This window comes from Protopterus annectens, chromosome 8.part0 (genome assembly GCF_019279795.1).
Source record: "Protopterus annectens isolate FY-2018-M chromosome 8.part0, PAN1.0, whole genome shotgun sequence".
NCBI classification, from domain to species: Eukaryota; Metazoa; Chordata; order Ceratodontiformes; family Protopteridae; genus Protopterus; species Protopterus annectens.
The window spans coordinates 711254138-711270927 of NC_056741.1; the positions used below are offsets into that span (position 1 = coordinate 711254138).

The 16790-nt window shown below is 40.8% G+C and overlaps 1 protein-coding gene across 2 annotated transcripts in view; it reads left to right on the plus strand.

The window, feature by feature from the left end:
* GON4L (gon-4 like) overlaps window positions 1-15701 on the plus strand; it is a 3426849-nt gene extending 3411148 nt beyond the window's left edge. For both annotated transcript variants that reach the window (XM_044080158.1, XM_044080159.1), the window contains one exon: window positions 14300-15701. In XM_044080158.1, coding sequence (XP_043936093.1) covers window positions 14300-14446 — 147 coding nt within the window. In that variant the 3' untranslated portion in view covers window positions 14447-15701. The remainder of the gene's footprint in view (window positions 1-14299) is intronic.
* Window positions 15702-16790: the final 1089 nt, after the last annotated feature.

Consider the following 16790-nt stretch of genomic DNA (forward strand, 5'->3'; position numbering starts at 1 on the left):
GTGTGGGAGGAGGTGGGTGTGATTAATTTAACTATAAGTGTAGAGGTGCTGGGTTGGGTGGGATTTGGGAGTAGGGTAGGGGAGTGGAGTGAGTCCGCAGGGCGAACAGAGCGGGTAGAGCCAAGTAGAAGGAAAAAGGCAAGTCAGTGAGGAACAATCAGAGAAGTGGATAGCAAGCACAGCGGTAAGAAAGGCAGTGAGGTGAGGCACTAGATTAATAGGGAAGAGAAGGAGGAAAGAGAGGTTCACAGAGGTTTTGTGTGGACAGTGGGACAGTAATAGCATAGACAAAATGTTAGCAAAGCAATTTATATTAAGAAGATTTTGTTAGCATTAGGTAAATGCTGCCACCTGATGGACAAAACCAGTAACTGCAGAGAAGGAGCACAAGCACTTTGGGCAAGGGAATGGACAGAAGAGAGCAGGATGAGTGGGGTCTACATTAGGCTGCTAGCGTTCACACAGGGAAATTCAATACAGCTACAGAGAAGTACAAATTACTTCCAAGGGTACATACACTTTTACTTTAACTAGAGCTTGGGGAAGCCATTAGAGACTCAGAGAGTTCTGTAAATTCCCTTTAGGAGGCACAGGTCATGGATGGGAAGCCAAGATACCTCATAGAGTGGTAGAAGGCACTTAGGAAGGTTTACACACAGCAGGTCAAACTGAAAGAAAAGGGATATGTAACAGTTCAAATTAGCTTATCAATAACTATTAAGTAAAAAAGAGGAATTAGAGATTGACATTTGAGTGTGCTGTGAGAGTATATGCAAGAGATGGGGGGGGCAATAAAATAATCTTATAACTAAAGTATGACTGCAGTACAATACTAGAACATTGGCAATAGGCAGAGGTTAAAGTCATCAGTAAAACGCTGCACTGAAAAGTGAACGTTTTTAAGCTGTACTGCAGTATTTCATCTTACAACAGTGGCCGTTTGCAAAATTAAAGAGAGGTAGTGGTACTAGAGGCTATAATGTTCCCATGCGAGCAAACAGCTGCTACAGCACTAGAAAGAAATAATGCAACGCTAAGGAGCGAACATTTTACATGTGCATAAAAGCAGGTCCTGACACGAGAGAGCGCTTTAAGCGCAAATACATTTTATAACAAAATTAAACAGGGGTAGTTGTGATAGAGGGCTGTAACATTCCCACACAAGCAAACAGCAGCTACAGCACTCGAGAGAGAACACCACTCATGGAGGGAGCGTTTTACAGATAAAAACTGGTCCTGACTCAAACAGTTGTTGTTTATGTTTGTTGAGCAGTACAATGAGTGCAGAAGGCAAAAACATAATTAGATAGAGCTGGAAGTCGCAGTACACAGAATAATGGAATGCTTAGGAGCGAGCATCTAAGTAAATATCTGAATAATTCCCACACCGCGTTTATCGTACACCTTGAGTTGGGCAATACAGAGATTACATATGGCAGTAAACACTTCAATATAACAGGATAAGCAACAAAATAGTGAAGCTTAACAGAAAATTTCCGTTTGTACCTTTTCTTGATTTTCATATTTCTTTGTTTTATACAAACTTTCATAAAATTTCTGAAATATTTCTAATACTTCTACTGAATCTCTTGTTATCTTCCTTGTTGTAGATTCCTGGAAACTTGGTGACAGCACTTTCTGTTACCTGAGTCATCGTGCTAAAAGTTTTTGTGCTCTAGAATTATCAAAAAAAAAACCAGTTAACAGCATTCTTTCTAAATTTGTGCATTTTATTGAGGTGATCCCTTATTTTCTGATTAGCATTCTGCTGTTCCTTTTCTTGTTCTGAGAGATGCCCCCTATTTTGCATTACTTTAACTTTTGTCAGTCCCTCTAAGTAATTCTTGTTACTTCTTAACCATATCTCCCTTTCCTTTATTTCCACCCTAGTTTTAAACTCCACTTTAATTTTATCCCACTTCCTAGCTATATTTTCAGAAGAAATTGCTATCTTCTCTAGTAGCGCCTGAATTAATTCCAAAACCCATTCCTTTAATTCCTCTCTTTTCAACTGATAGGTGGGAAAGCGGTAGTGTCTCATTTTTATTTCATTACCTTGCGTTTTTATTTTAGTGATTATTGGCGCATGATCAGAAATAGTTATTGGCTGCATTTCAAGACCTTCAGTTAAATGCACATGTTCCTGTGAGAGATGAATTATATCTAGCCTACCCCAGTGTTTGTATCTTGGGGAATAATATGTAAATTCACTCCGAACTCCTAGTACTGAATGCATATCTTTCATGACAAACATTTTCATAAATTTCTTCAAAAATCTTCCCTCTTTTGTTATATTTTTTCTTATAGCCCCCTCCCCCAAGCACATCTTCACTGTTGCAAACCAAATTCCAGTCTCCACCTATAAGTAATATTCCTTGCTGAAAGCTGATTATTTTTCCCAGAATTTTCTTTAGCTCCATTATAGCAATTTTAGGTGCAATGTAAATGCATGCCAGTGTAATCCTCCCTTACCTTAGTGCTATATGTCTTCCATTATTATCTTTCTTTCCTCTTTTATCACTATTGGAACGCCTCTTGAAATTAATATAAGTGCTCTTATTTTCCTTTGCCTCAGATATTCCTCTGAATAACTATCCTAAAAAACTTTCTTTATCCAATTCACATGTTCAGTTCTTTCCAGGTGTGTCTCCTGTAGCATAGCTATTTGCACTCTACGTTGTTTAATATAGTTCACTACTCTTTCCTTTTTATATTTATTTGTAAGACCATTCAGATGTAAAGACATTACAGAAACCATCACTTTCTTATATAGTTATTATTACCATCTTTTTTGTGTAAGTGCTTTTTTTAAATGTCTAGTTCCAACTTTTATGTTACATGCATATACTGTTCGGCAGGTTGGTCTTTTATACAGTTGTTTCTTGTCATATCCAGTTGTGCCTGCACCACATCTTACATAACTTTTTGTTTTTTTTTAAAGCCCACAAACAGAACAAACAAATCCCCATAACCCCGCCCCTCTAAAACCTGTCAGCTTAATAACACATGAAACTGTATACATCTTCAAATATTGAAGTTTTTGCTGCCTAATTAAAACAAAAGTTCTAAGTTGATAGCCACACAGACAGGCTAGAGTTAACCACAAAGAAAGGATCTGAAGTTGTTAATCGTCTTCCTATTCATCACTGATGGGTTTGGTTCCGAGCCCTCGGAACCCAGTCAGCCTTATACCAAGCTCACGTGCACCAAAAACTCTTGAGCTAAGCTGCTACCCAAAATGCCCTTCACTCAGTTATGCCAGATCTCATTTGCTGCACAGCCATATAGCAGTGTTTCACCGAGCTCTCCAGCTAAGTGTTGTATTTTTCAAATTTTATAGTATTTGTGAGTTCTTTCCTGTCAAACTATTATTTTTTCTGTGATAACTTAGCTGTACACATGGGTATCTCTTTTCTCGTACCATTGTTGGTATTCGCCCTTTTTACCCTTGTGGTATTCCCAATACCATTGTTGGTATTTCCCTCCTTTCTATCTCTAACTTTCCTTTCTAGATAAGCATTGTGTTGTTTAGTGTTGATATGTCTGAAAAGAAAGGGACAACAGGGTTTAAACATTGCTCTTCTTGCAATGGTAAACTCCCTAATAGCGATCTGCATGAGGAATGTGTTTATTGTTTGGGGGTTCCGCACTTATCGGCAAAACCTCCATGTGACATTTGTGCCAGTTTCAGTCAGCAGATGCTGAATGAAAAGCGTAATAAGCTAATTCTCAAAGACCTGCTTCCTTTTACCTTCTCTGAGGCGATTTCTGCATTGGAGGTCTCAACCCCTCCATCTGTGGACAAAAAAGTCCTCGTTCTGACCCCTCTTCACTGGCCAATGATAGGGGCAAGCCTCATAAGCATAAGGCCCATAAGACTTCTTCGGAACATAAAATCGCCTCCTCTGTTCCGACCACCTCGGCTCCGAGTTTGGCTCCAGTAGTTCATACGGGAGTTGCCATGATCACCTTGTCGATGCCGGCCTCGGCACTGACGACTACGGCTCCCACTGTGATTTCGGCTCCAGCCAGTTTGCCTGCCTCTACCTCAGCACCAATATCCCCCATCTCCGCTCCGATGTCGGTTCCGACAGCCTCTTCGGAGCTGCTATTGACCTGCACCCCAGCTGTGACTTTGGCTTCGAGCCTGTTCTCGGCTTCGATTATTCCCCTTTTACCAGTTTCTAAACTTGAATCCTCAGTGCCGATTTCCACTACACCACGGACCCAGTACTCCCCTTCTACGGATCCGTTTGCCAGATAAGCTTTTAGCCCCTTTTTGGACCAGCCTGACTCCCTCTGAGGGGTATCGGTAAGGTCCACCAGGAGCCTGTCTGAATTGGATGTGGTGCGCCTATTTGATCAGCTGCTGACTGCCAGGGGAATTGCAAACTTTCCGTGCACCCATCCCACTATGGGTTTTGGGTCCATTGCCCCGGCGACCCCCACGTATTCTCCTCCCTTGGACCCCTCGGTTCCAAGGTTCATATTTCCGACATCTGCGAGAAGACCCCTTTCCTCGGTGTTGACAGTGACCATGTCTGAGGCTCCGGGGCCCCTTTGAGTGTCGGTTCCATCGGAACCCACCCTTCCTCAATCTCATGCTTGGGGGATGGAACCCTCGGTTCTGGCCACATCTTCGGTTGTTTCACCGGTTCCGTCTTCGGGTCCGAGGGTGACTCCCGCCCCAGTTTTGCTTGAGGATCTGTCTCCGGGAGCGGACCGCATGGAGCGGGGTGTGACTCTGGTTCCAAAATTGTCATCTTCGGTTCCGGGCTCCCATTCCTCTTCAGGCGGGCCTGCCTTCTGGGTGATGGAGAGGGCGCTTGCTTCAATCAATCCTCCTACATCGGACCTACCACCCATTCCCTCTGGGCTGCAGCTATCAAAGGCCACCCTCCAGGACATCAAGAGCGCAAGACCCAGGAAACCCCTGTACAGGGTATTTCCCTTTGAGTCTTCTTCAGATGCTCCACCGAAGAACTCCCTCAGAAACGGGCATGTAAGAGGAAACACATGGACTCCCCAGAGGAGTCCCTCACTGAAGATATGGACTATGATGATGGGGAATGGTCCCCACGGTCACCCCCTGACGATGTCTCATTTGGAGTAATCCTGAAAATTTTGAGGCAGAGGGGTGACTGGAAGCCCTCCAAGCCTTCCTCGGAGGAATCCGTATTCCTGCAGGCCTTCCGCTTTCGGCCCTCTCCTTCTTGGGTGACCCCCCCCCCCCCGCCGATGAGTTAGTCAAGCTCATTGTGCAGCAGGCATGGAATAATCCCGATACCGTTGAAGCCATTCCCTGGAGATCAGATAAGATACTCTGTCCTCCAGAGGATCATCCCCATTGGTCTAAAGGTTTGCCAGTAGACGCTGTGGTGGTGGCCACTAAAAAGGACCTTGCGGAGGCAAGTCCTGCTGTCCACCCACCCAACAGAGAGTCCCGGGCGGTGGACAGGTTAGGGAAGCGAGTTTTTGCTTCAGTGACTTTTGCGGTTAGGTGTCTGAACTTTTTGGCACATTTTACGAGGCACAAAAAGCAGTGAAACTAAAAAAAAAAAACAGTGTAGTTCCAGTGGCAATGAAGGCTGTCTTCTCAATGCCAAGTATGATTGTCCAAAAATGCAAAATATAGTCCAATAAAGATGTTTCTTAAAACAGATTTAATGAGTACACCAGATATAACAAAACAAAAAATAATACATCCACTGATTTAGCGCTTTCGTCTCCCTCCGGAGACTTCCTCAGAATCAGTTAACTGACAGATTTTAACATCTTATATACAAACTGGGCTGGCAATAAAGATTAATTAGTTAATTGATTGATTGTCTCTTAAAGACCTGCTATACATACTAGGCCATCAAAAATAGGTTGACATGATAGGTTGACCTTTTAAAAAACAGTGAATTCATACTATACAGGAACAGTATAACACTACAGTTTAGTGAAATAATCCAAAACAACATGTTCCACCGAAATAATGGCAATTCCGTGCTGTCTTCATCTATTTTTTCAAACATCTACAAATATGAACCGTTGTATTCAAAAAAATAAATATTGACGTTTAAATAATGATGCCCATATATATGCTTATAAATAATTGTCATAATAAATCACCATAGATATAAGTACATTATTAATAAATATATCTGTACATATATATATTAGATGTTTGTAGGGACTATTTTAACTTGTATGGGTATTTTAACTTCATTGTAATCTTATTGTCATTATATATTTATTTATTACATATTTATATATTTACTATATTTATATACCTACATTTACATTTACCATTTATTTAATAATATTTCTAGTATACATACATATACTAGGGGTTTTATATGATTTTTATGAATTTCATGTCTTTTTATGCAATTTACTAATCACAAAGAAGTATTTATGTATTCTTATATATATATATATATATATATATATATATATATGTACAGATATTTATTAATAAATTCACTGTTTTTTAAAAGGTCAACTTATCATGTCAACTTATTTTTGATGGCCTAGTATGTATAGTAGGTCTTTAAGAGACAATCAATCAATTAATTAATTAATTAATCTTTATTGCCAGCCCAGTTTGTATATAAGATGTTAAAATCTGTCAGTTAACTGATTCTGAGGAAGTCTCCGGAGGGAGACGAAAGCGCTAAATCAGTGGATGTATTTTTTTTGTTTTGTTATATCTGGTGTACTCATTAAATTTTTAGAAACATCTTTTTTGGACTATATTTTGCGTTTTTGGACAATCATATTTGGCATTGAGAAGACAGCCTTCATTGTCACCGGAACTACACTGTTTTTGCTTTAGTTTCACATTTTACGAGGCTCCAGAGAGATCTCATAACCAAGCTCTCTGGAACCCTCACTGGTCAAGTTTCGGACAGGGCATGTGATAAAGTTGATTCCCAACTTGCCACCCTAGAGTCAATTTCCAACTCGTCCATGAGGTTGCTGTCCCACAGAACCTAAGGGGTGGCTAGAGCTGTAGGTGCAGGCGTAGTTATGAGACACCATGCTTGGATGTGCATTTGTGACCTCGCGGACTCCTTCAAGTTGTCTTTTTTAAAAGCCCCTATCATACCATCAGCTCTGTTCAGTTCTAAGGTCAAGGACACATTAGCCAGGTGCGAGCAGGATGGGAAGACCTTGTCCGCCGTGGGTATACGTTTTTCCAAACCTCAGCGCTCCTTTTCCAGGAATCAGAGGAGTGGAAAGATGTGGCACAAAAAGTCTCAAGGTCCTTTCCGTGAGGCACGTGGTGAGGACTCCCCAGGGGCGGAGAGGGTTGCAATAATGGAAGACGCCCCTTTCGGGGCAGTGGGGGTCCCCAAAATCAGGACTCCAGGGATTCTTTCTTGGGACGACCGTATCAGTGCTCCTTAAACACTGCCTGATTGCTTTCCTCTGGAAGCAGTTGGGGCTCATTTCTCTCTGCACCAAGCTGCCTGGCACTATATTGCAAATTATCAGTGGGTGCAGAGAATAATTTCCAGAGCGTATCACATCCCCCTAATCTCTTACCCAAGACCTCCGAAATCCCTTCCCGATGTTCCACCCAGTCAAAGGGAGGAGGCAGCTTCAGAAGTAAGAAAGCTATGTCAAAAAGGAGTCATCTAGCAGGTCCCTCCAGACCAGTGCGGATCCGATTTTTCCTCAAGATTCTTTTTGCTGCCAAAAAAGACTGGGACTGGAGGCCCATTTTGGATCTCAGCTAGCTAAACAAATCAGTGGTTCAGACCAAGTTCTGCATGGTCACGATTCAATCCATCCTCCCATTTCTTCGTGAGGATGTATGGATATGCTCGATAGACCTCCGGGATGCATATTACCACATCAAAATGGACAAACACTCCAGGAGTCTCCTTTACTACTGGCTGGGAGCCAATCCTTACCAATTCAGAACCCTGCCATTCGGTCTCTCGACGGCCCCCAGAGTGTTCACAAAATGCCTGGCAGTGGTGACAGCTTATCTGAGACTTCAGGGATTCCAGGTGTTTCCATATTTAGACGATTGGCTCCTCTCCGCCCCCACCAAGCGCCTCCTGGTCAGGGCCCTTCACTACACTTTAGCACTAGCCGAGTTGCTGGGCATCACCATTCACTGGGAAAAATCCAATCTTCAGCCCACACAACAATTGGAATTTATTGGGGCAGTATTCAACACTCAAACAAGTCTGGTCTCTCTTCCCCCTCACAGACTTCAGAGATTAGGGGTACAAGTACAGGTGATACTCTGTCGAAGGAAGGTGTCCGCAAGGAAAGTTTTTCAGGCTCTGGGGTCTATGGTGGCAGCCATCCCAATTGTTACCCTAGCCAGATTACATATGAGACTACTATAATGGCTCCTTCTGTCCCAGTGGATATCCAGTCTTCATCCCTTGCGCTCTCAGATTCTCATCACCAACTCCTGCAAACAAGATCTCCTCTGGTGGATGAGTACAGATGAAAATCTTTTGATGTCGTCCCTTCCACGATCCCCAACCCAGCACCACAGATGCTTCCCTAATAGGGTGGGGGGGCACTTCCAGGGTAAGTCAGTCCAAGGCACGTGGCCCAGCATAGATGTCAACTTGCATATCAATGTCCTAGAGTTAAGAGCAGTGCTATTGGCGTTGCAAGCATTCCATCCGCTCCTTCCATCAGGAACAATTGCTATCCAGTCTGATAACATGTCCGTCGTCTGGTACATAAACAGTGAGGGACCAAATCCTATCCCCTATGTAGCGAGGCCATGAGACTCTGGCATTGGGTGATAGCTTCCAACCTATTTTTGATCGCAACACATATCCCGGGGAGCTCCAACGTGATTGCAGACAAGCTGAGCAGATGCATCCTCCATCCTCCCGAGTGGTGTCTCATATCCGAGCATGACGGCAGAAATCTTCAGCCATTGGGGCCAGCTATGCTGTGACCTTTTTGCCTCCCCCTCAAACACAAAATGCAGCAGATATTTTGCCCTCTTTCCCCCTCATGGGGAGTCACCGAGAGATGCTTTGACTCATGATTGGCCCACGGGGTCTCCTTTATGCTTATCTTCTGATACTTCTGATCCCCCTCTTTTTAAGGAAAGCTATTCGGTTGAGAAGCAAAGTGATCCTCATTGCCCCTTTCTGGCCTCGTCTCCGACCTCACCTGTTTCAACCTCCTTGAATCCTGGACACTTGTCAGGACCTCATTTCTTACCCACAAGGGCCGACTCCCCCGAATCTATCCACTGTCAAGCTGACGGCTTGGCTTCTCCACTTCCGTTAGTTGCCAGGCAGGAAACCCTCTCCTCATCTGTCCGTGATATTATTCTGGCCTCCCATAAACCATCCACCAGAAAGTCTCATAATCTGATGCTAAATCCATTTTCAGCTCCAGTAGCTACTATTCTTCACTATCTTTCTGAGTTGTTTGACAGTGGTGCATCAGCTTCCACCATTCGAGTCCATTTAGCAGCTATTTCCAACTTCCATGATGGTTCAGATGGAGTCCCGCTTATTTCCTCTCGACTTTGCAAGACCTTCCTCAAGGGAATTTTCCATAGCAGACCTCCTATCAGACAGCCGGTGGAGGCATGGAATCTCTCCCGGGTTCTCCAGTCCCTCTCTCTACCCCCTTTTGAACCTGCTACTACATGTGATCTAAAATTCCTGTCATGGAAATCCTTGTTTTTAGTGGCGGCCACTTCAGCCAGATGAATATCTGAGTTGCAAGCCTTATGTATCAAGAGCCTCTATCTGATCTTCCGTATGGACATAGTATCACTTCGTACTAATCTAGCCTTTCTCCCCAAGGTGGTTTCCGACTTCTCTATTAACCAGTCCATTGAACTCCCTGTGTTCTTTCCAAATTATTCAAACAAGAGAGAATACTGCCTGCATTCGTTGGATGTTCATAGACAACTACATTTCTACCTGGACAGAACTATGTCCTTTAACAAGTCAGACCAACCTTTCATTTCCTTTTCTGGTCCTAGCATGCGGTGTGCAGTATCTAAAGTTACTTTGTCAAAATGGCTCAGGGATTGCATTACCTTCTCATATTCACTTACGAATGAACCTAAGCCTGATCAAATCAAAGCTCACTCAACTAGGGCTATTGCGTCTGTTGCCTTCCACTCCAGGGCCTCCATGGATGACATCTGTGCAGCAGCAATTTAGGCTAAACCCCATGCTTTCATCATTCATTACAAATTGGATCTAATCTCCAGGGTAAGAGCGGCCTTTGGCTCAATGGTTCTCAGGAATGTTCTTCCATAAGGGCCACCCAGGTTCTTCAAGTAGCTTGGGATTCTGTCCCATCAGTGATGAATAGGAAGAAGATTAACAACTTCAGATAAAGAAGTTATGTCTTACCATAATGTTCCATCTGAGTTGTTGGTCTTCTTCCAGTCATCACACCCTCCCACCGGCCCCTGCCGAAGGCTCCTGGTGGATCTGCTGGGTCTTTGTGGTGTTTCAGGGTTTCTGCATAGAGATGGCCTCTGACTTTCTGTTTCTTCTATATGTTGCATGCAAACTCGACCTGAGGTAACTGAGTGAAGGGCATTGTGGGTAGCAGCTTAGCTCGAGGGTTTTTGGTGCTTGCGAACTTGGTATAAGACCGACTCAGTTCCGAGGGCTCAGAACCAAACCTATCAGTGATGACTGGAAGAAGATCAACAACTCAAATGGAATGTTATGGTAAGACGTAACTTCTTTCTAGTCGTGCTAATACGCATGGTACAGCATTTCTCCCAGCTGAGAAAACACTTTGAATGCTTTTAGTAAACACTTTCTCCAAACCATTTCCCTTTATCAGATTGTCTTCTAGTGACATGCAAACCAGACACAAAACTGCTAAGGATACCTTGTTACCATAAAAAAGCCTTATAACATTCAATATTCTTTTTCATTTGCCTGCTTTGTAATAAACTTTTTACTAGGGCCTTAACCCAGTCATTTTCCTGTGCAAGCATGGGAAAAAGTACATTGATTTTTATTTTGTCATACTCTCTTAACCAGACCCATCCTCTCTTCCTTCCTCTTTTACATTGCAGTGCCTACATTTCTTAAAGCTGAACAAAGAAAAAGAGAGAAGGGAGAAAAAAACAAAACAAAATCACCTGTTTATATTAGTATCCCCATTGCATTTCAGAAAAACTGAGAAAACTTTACTTCGTCTAATTGGATTGTATATTATCTTTAAAACTCTCCCAGCTGGGAAAAGACCTGATTGCTTTCGGAGAACATTATGTCCTAGCCAATTTCTCTCTTCTTTTTCCCTCAGCAATTCCCCTTCCACTAGGCTCTCTAGTTTCGCTTTATCAGATTGTTTCCATGGAAACATGAAGACCAGCTGCAGAATTGCTACTAAGTATATTTGCATTTGCTAGAAAAAAGCTTTATAATATTCAATATTCTTTTTCATTTACTTGCTCTCTCTCAAAAGTAATCAGTCTAAGGTCCTTAATTCAGTCATTTCCCCATGCAAGAGTGAGAAACAGTACATTAATGTTAACTTTGTCATGCCTTTTTAACCCAACTCTTTTTTTATATTGCATTGCCTATAGTTTTCAAAACTGTACAAGAAGAAAGAGAGAAAAGGGGAGAGAAGGAAAGAAAAAGTACCTGTGTAGAATCCTTATTACACTTAAAAATAACATACAAAGAAAACCATACACCACAAATACAGTACTATTAAGAACAGAAAATGTTTTCTTTACTTACAGTTAGCTTTCTGCCCTCTATTCCCCTCCAGAGTATTTTTTCGGACATTAATGCCATGAAGTAGGGCATATACTTTAGAGTCCCCCACAAGTCCAACAAATTTTGAAAATGTCCAATATTTCCAGATTTTCTTGTTCTATCATATTTCACAAGTGTAATTATTACATTGAAATCCCACAGTAAGTTACTGGTTTTATTACTGTTCTTCTCCATCGTCCAAATCTTGTCCTGTCTCTCCTTCATTCCCAACATACTCTCGCTTCTTCTAGTCAGCTCTCATGCTACCTTCTTTCTCTCCAACATTTTCCATTGAAATACTGAAAAAGATTTCACAGGTGCAGTCTCTCTGTGGTCTTTATTACCAGAAGAACAAGAAGCAGAATCTCCTTCTGTTTCAAAGCTCACTTTTTGTTGGAAAAACTTTTGTATTTCCTCCTTAGCATGCACTTCATCAAAAATGATTATGGTCTCTCCAGGGAAGAATACCTTAAAGACAGCTGGATACAGTAGTTTGAGTGTCACACCTGCTTCTTGACATTCCCTGAATAGTGGAATGAATTTACTCCTCTTCTGCCTGGTGTATGAGTATAGGTTCATAGATTAGTACTAGGCTAACTGCCATTTTAAGCCTAGCCAATTATCCCTTGTGAGACTCAAACCCTGCACCTTGTGTTTGTAAGGCAAGCATCTTAACCATTAGGCCATCTTCTTAACCCCCCTATCTATTCTCCACAAACATTCTGCCGTCTTCCACTTTTAGTATTTTGTCCATCTGCCACAGTTTTCTCAGACTCAATCAACTACTTCTGCTGGTAGGATTACATCTTGACTATTAAATTTGTAGGTTGCTTTCTTATAGCTAGGTTTGGAGCATATACACAATGTGCCCTTTCAACTAACAATTCCTGCTGTGGAATAACCAGTCCAGTTGCTTATTTGTGCTTTCATAAAATTAATGCAGTCTGTTTCTTTAAGCTTCTCAGGTATAGCTGAAAATCTCGGGTTTCTCTATGTGCTCTGTCTAAATGTATTATTTTTTGAAACATCTCTTCCTGAGCAGTTTTCATATTCAGCGAGCCTTTTCTTCATTTTATCCTCTGATTTTTGCAGCTTTAGCATCTCATCTGAATATTTGTTTAAAGCTTCTTCCATTTTTTCAGCCTTTTGTTGTTTGCGTTGATATATTCCATCAGTGTTTTGTTTATTTTAACCAGGTCTGTATGGAATTGTCTTATATCTTCCTGTAATGTCTGAAGGTTGCATTGTTTTTTGCTGAACAGCTGCAGAACTTTCCCCAGGCAGTGTTTCTTCCAAACTTTTTGTAGTTGATTTTTTCCAGGTCTTTATTTCTTTATTCCTGGCATCCAGGCAGTGCACTTACTAGTCAGTTACTGAAATTTACCCATAAACACAAGTCTACTGGCCTTCTCTGCTGAGTTTTTATTTTCACACTGGGAGAGCTAGAAACAAGTTGTTACTCGTTGTGCAGCCGTCTAGGAAGTCCTAGTCTTGAGTACTTGTGTTATTTCTTATATCTGTAATATACTTAGAACAGAAGAGGAAGCATAGGTCTTGTGGGGCCACACCCCCCAAGGGAGCAGCCATGCTTTTGCTTCCATTCCTCCAGTGGATAATCATCTGGCACATTTCTCAAAGGATTGTGGGGTAATCATCACTGAAGACAAATGAGTCCTGCAAATAATAGCAAGAGATTTGTGTTACTTATCTTGTCAAAAACAAGATTTGCAGGCAGAGGTGTTTACATATCAGGGATTTATTAACTTACCCTCTGCAATAAAAAACTGAAGTGTACTTTCTTGAAGAAATCTGCCTTCCACTTGAACACATCATTTTTTTGAAAAATTCTGCAGAGACAGAATACTTCAACCTAAGACATATGCACCAGTTATTTGTTGGGTGCCAGTAGAAGTGCTTAAATGACTGTTAAGTAACCAGAGAGTCATACTGGTTGTGATATTGGTGAAAAGAGCAGTCCTTCTCCATTGCTGTAAATAAACTTCATATTCTCATGATTGTCTGATGCACATTTGTCTTGTCTTTCACTACTGCTGCAAGAGTCTGCTAATATTGGAATTCTTTTAACATTTTCATTAATATCTATCGTACATTGCATCATTTCTGATGGTGAACTAATAGAGTTATCTTTGAAAACTGAATGTTATATTTAATTTATCTGCACGTTACATAGTTCAGCAATCAAATTATTGTGCCACATTTGACAATGCAGTACTGTTGTATCTTATTCTGCATCCGTAATGAACGTGGTCTGCAAATCCAGCCATATGAAAAACTGGTATTAGTACAGTGGAGAAGATAATGCATGTTAGATTTGCTTCCATTTAGAAAGTGACTAATAAGTGTAGCCAGGGCTAATGTTAGGCAGCTGGTACATTCACAGAATCATAATTTGTATGTAGGATATTTGATTTTTTTTCTTCATTGAGTGTAGATATTTTGTTTAGCTTGTTCTCATTTTTTTTTTTTTTTTTTTTTTTTTTTTTTTGCTAGTTTCAGTTTTTGTTTGATTTCCTTTTGTAAATTAGTCAACTTTCAATTTTCTTGTCTTTTAGGTCTCCCGCCGGTTCCGAGAGCTACTTCGACTGTTCCACACATCATGTGATAACAGCTCAGAGGAAGATGATGATGGTACCAGTACCAGCAACACTGATCAGCTGTCAGATCGAGACCTGCCTGCGACAGACGACGAACAAGAATAAACTGAAATGTTGAAATTTCTAGAACCACTTTCTTGAGGATATAGCAGTCATAGTCATCAGAAGATGTGTACTTCTACAATTTAAAAACCCAACAGCTTGAGGCATTGACCCTTTGCTGACATGAAGGGAATGTGGAAGAAGCATACCAAGTTAAAGCAAAATGGCTGGCAAATTCCAATTAAAATTTAGCAATTTTTGTAGCTGTAGTACAACTTGCAGGCAGAACGAGCACTTGCTTTAAAACCACAGCAGTGCTTATAGCTTTGATATGAATTCAGATCTGTGGCAACTATATGAAGTGAGGTGACTTTTTAATATGACTCGGTACATGAAGAATACCATAGAATACATCAGCAAGAATAACCTGAAGTTTAGTTATGCTTAAAGGATCACATGTTGGTGCTAGCCACTACTCTTGATGTGTGTGTTCAGCATGTCACAGCATTGCACTTGGAGAAAAAAACATTTTAATAGTCCTCCCAGAAAAAGCTCTGTTTTTGGTATGTTCATTTTTTGATACAGCCCAGTGCCTTGGGATTGGTCCTTGTGACCCCTTTGTACAATCCTAGTTCATAAGGGGAGATGGCAAGTTAAATCTGAAAGTTACAAAGCCAACATAGTTTACAGTATTGTTTGTAAGCTTTCTTATATCTTCATTTATTACTTTACTGCTCATCCTGTGGTAAAGCAGCAAATGGACTGAAACTGATTGGAAGGCTAAATGTCCCATGTTTTGTGTAGGGCTTCCACCTGCTTAACGTTTATTTTCTTTTACAGTGACATTGAATTAATCATTTGGGAGCCTCTTCATTTTATCTTTATTGGTTTAGTCTGGCCTCTTTTATGTCAGTATTCAGTGCTGTAATTGTTTTACTGTGTGGCTTCTGTAACCTGATCCAAGAGGTAAATACTGCTTTATTACAAGGAGTTCACACAGTGAGGTAAGATGCTAAACCTTTTTAATATCATTGTCATTTTCTGTCCATGTAAATTGTGCTGTAAAGTATTGGTAGAGTTTGTTTTTATTGTAATATTTGTAAATATTGTATAATATTCAAAGTGAATGCAGTATGTAATTGTGCAAAGTTTAGGATTATTCTTTGTGACCATAAACTTTTTCATTTTTTTAGTTTTGAACATAAAATAATATATGGCACAAGGAAATAAGATACTATGATGTGGAAAACATTCCTTTTCAGAATAAGTTTTACTGAGAATTGGTCTTATTTATGTGTAAATAAAAATATACATTTTATTTATTTGGTTTTATAGCTGGGGTTTTCTGCATTCATGTGCAGCTTATTATACAGTTGCTGTTCACTGATTTTCCATTTTGTTTTGTGGTGTTTGCGTTGTTTGAGAGTCTTGCATGTGAACTGAAGACTACAGTGTTCCTTAAAGTCAAGGAGTCTTTTTATTTCTATCTCCCTGAAGTCACCAGAGAATCAAAAGTTTTGCAGATTTTAACAAACCGTTACAGAAATCCCTCTAGTTATGGTTAGTTACTTTGTGTATGAGGTGGAAAATGTGTAGGTACAATCTGAGCTGGGAAAGCAACAGAAGCAATAAAAAAGTGGCTTTGTCATTCTGTGTACAAGAAGTAAGTGTCATCTGGTTATGTATAAATCTAAGTATGACACAGCTCTGTATCTCAAAGTCATTGCCCAGCAGCAAACCTAAAATTTAGGACATTCAACAAGCAGGTGGCCCTCTGATATAGTTCTAAGCACTTCTTTTGAAAGCATTCCCCCTCCCTCAATTAGATTACACTGATGATGATGATGATGATGATGATGAATTCTGAATGGGTGACAGGTTACACAAGCAGCAATGTCCCTCCATGATGGGCATTACAGGGAAATAACAGACTGCCCTGGGGTGTTATGAGACCCAGTGCCACTGGTAGAATACCTCCCCACTCCTTGAAATCCATTACTTCATTGTAATGCCCACTTTGAAGAAATTAGAAAATTAGTTCTGTTAAATAGTTTTGTATTTGTTATACAAGTATATAATATTGTAAATATTTGTGATGTTATTTCCTCCCATCTAATATTTTAAAGTTGGTTTAAGATATGTAGTTGTAGTTGGAGGAAATGTCTTGCATCCAAAATATGTTATATAAGTATTTAATAATGTGTACACACACACATTCAATGGCATTGAGTGAGGGAGTTTCTTATACATATACAGAAACTCAGATGCACATGCATGCAAATGAAGAGGCAGAGACTTGTACACAAACACACAGAAGCACGCATGCAAATGTACCCAACAATTGCAGTTGCTTTGACTGCATACACCTCAGATGTTTTATTCTCATCACATTCAGTGTTATCAGTCA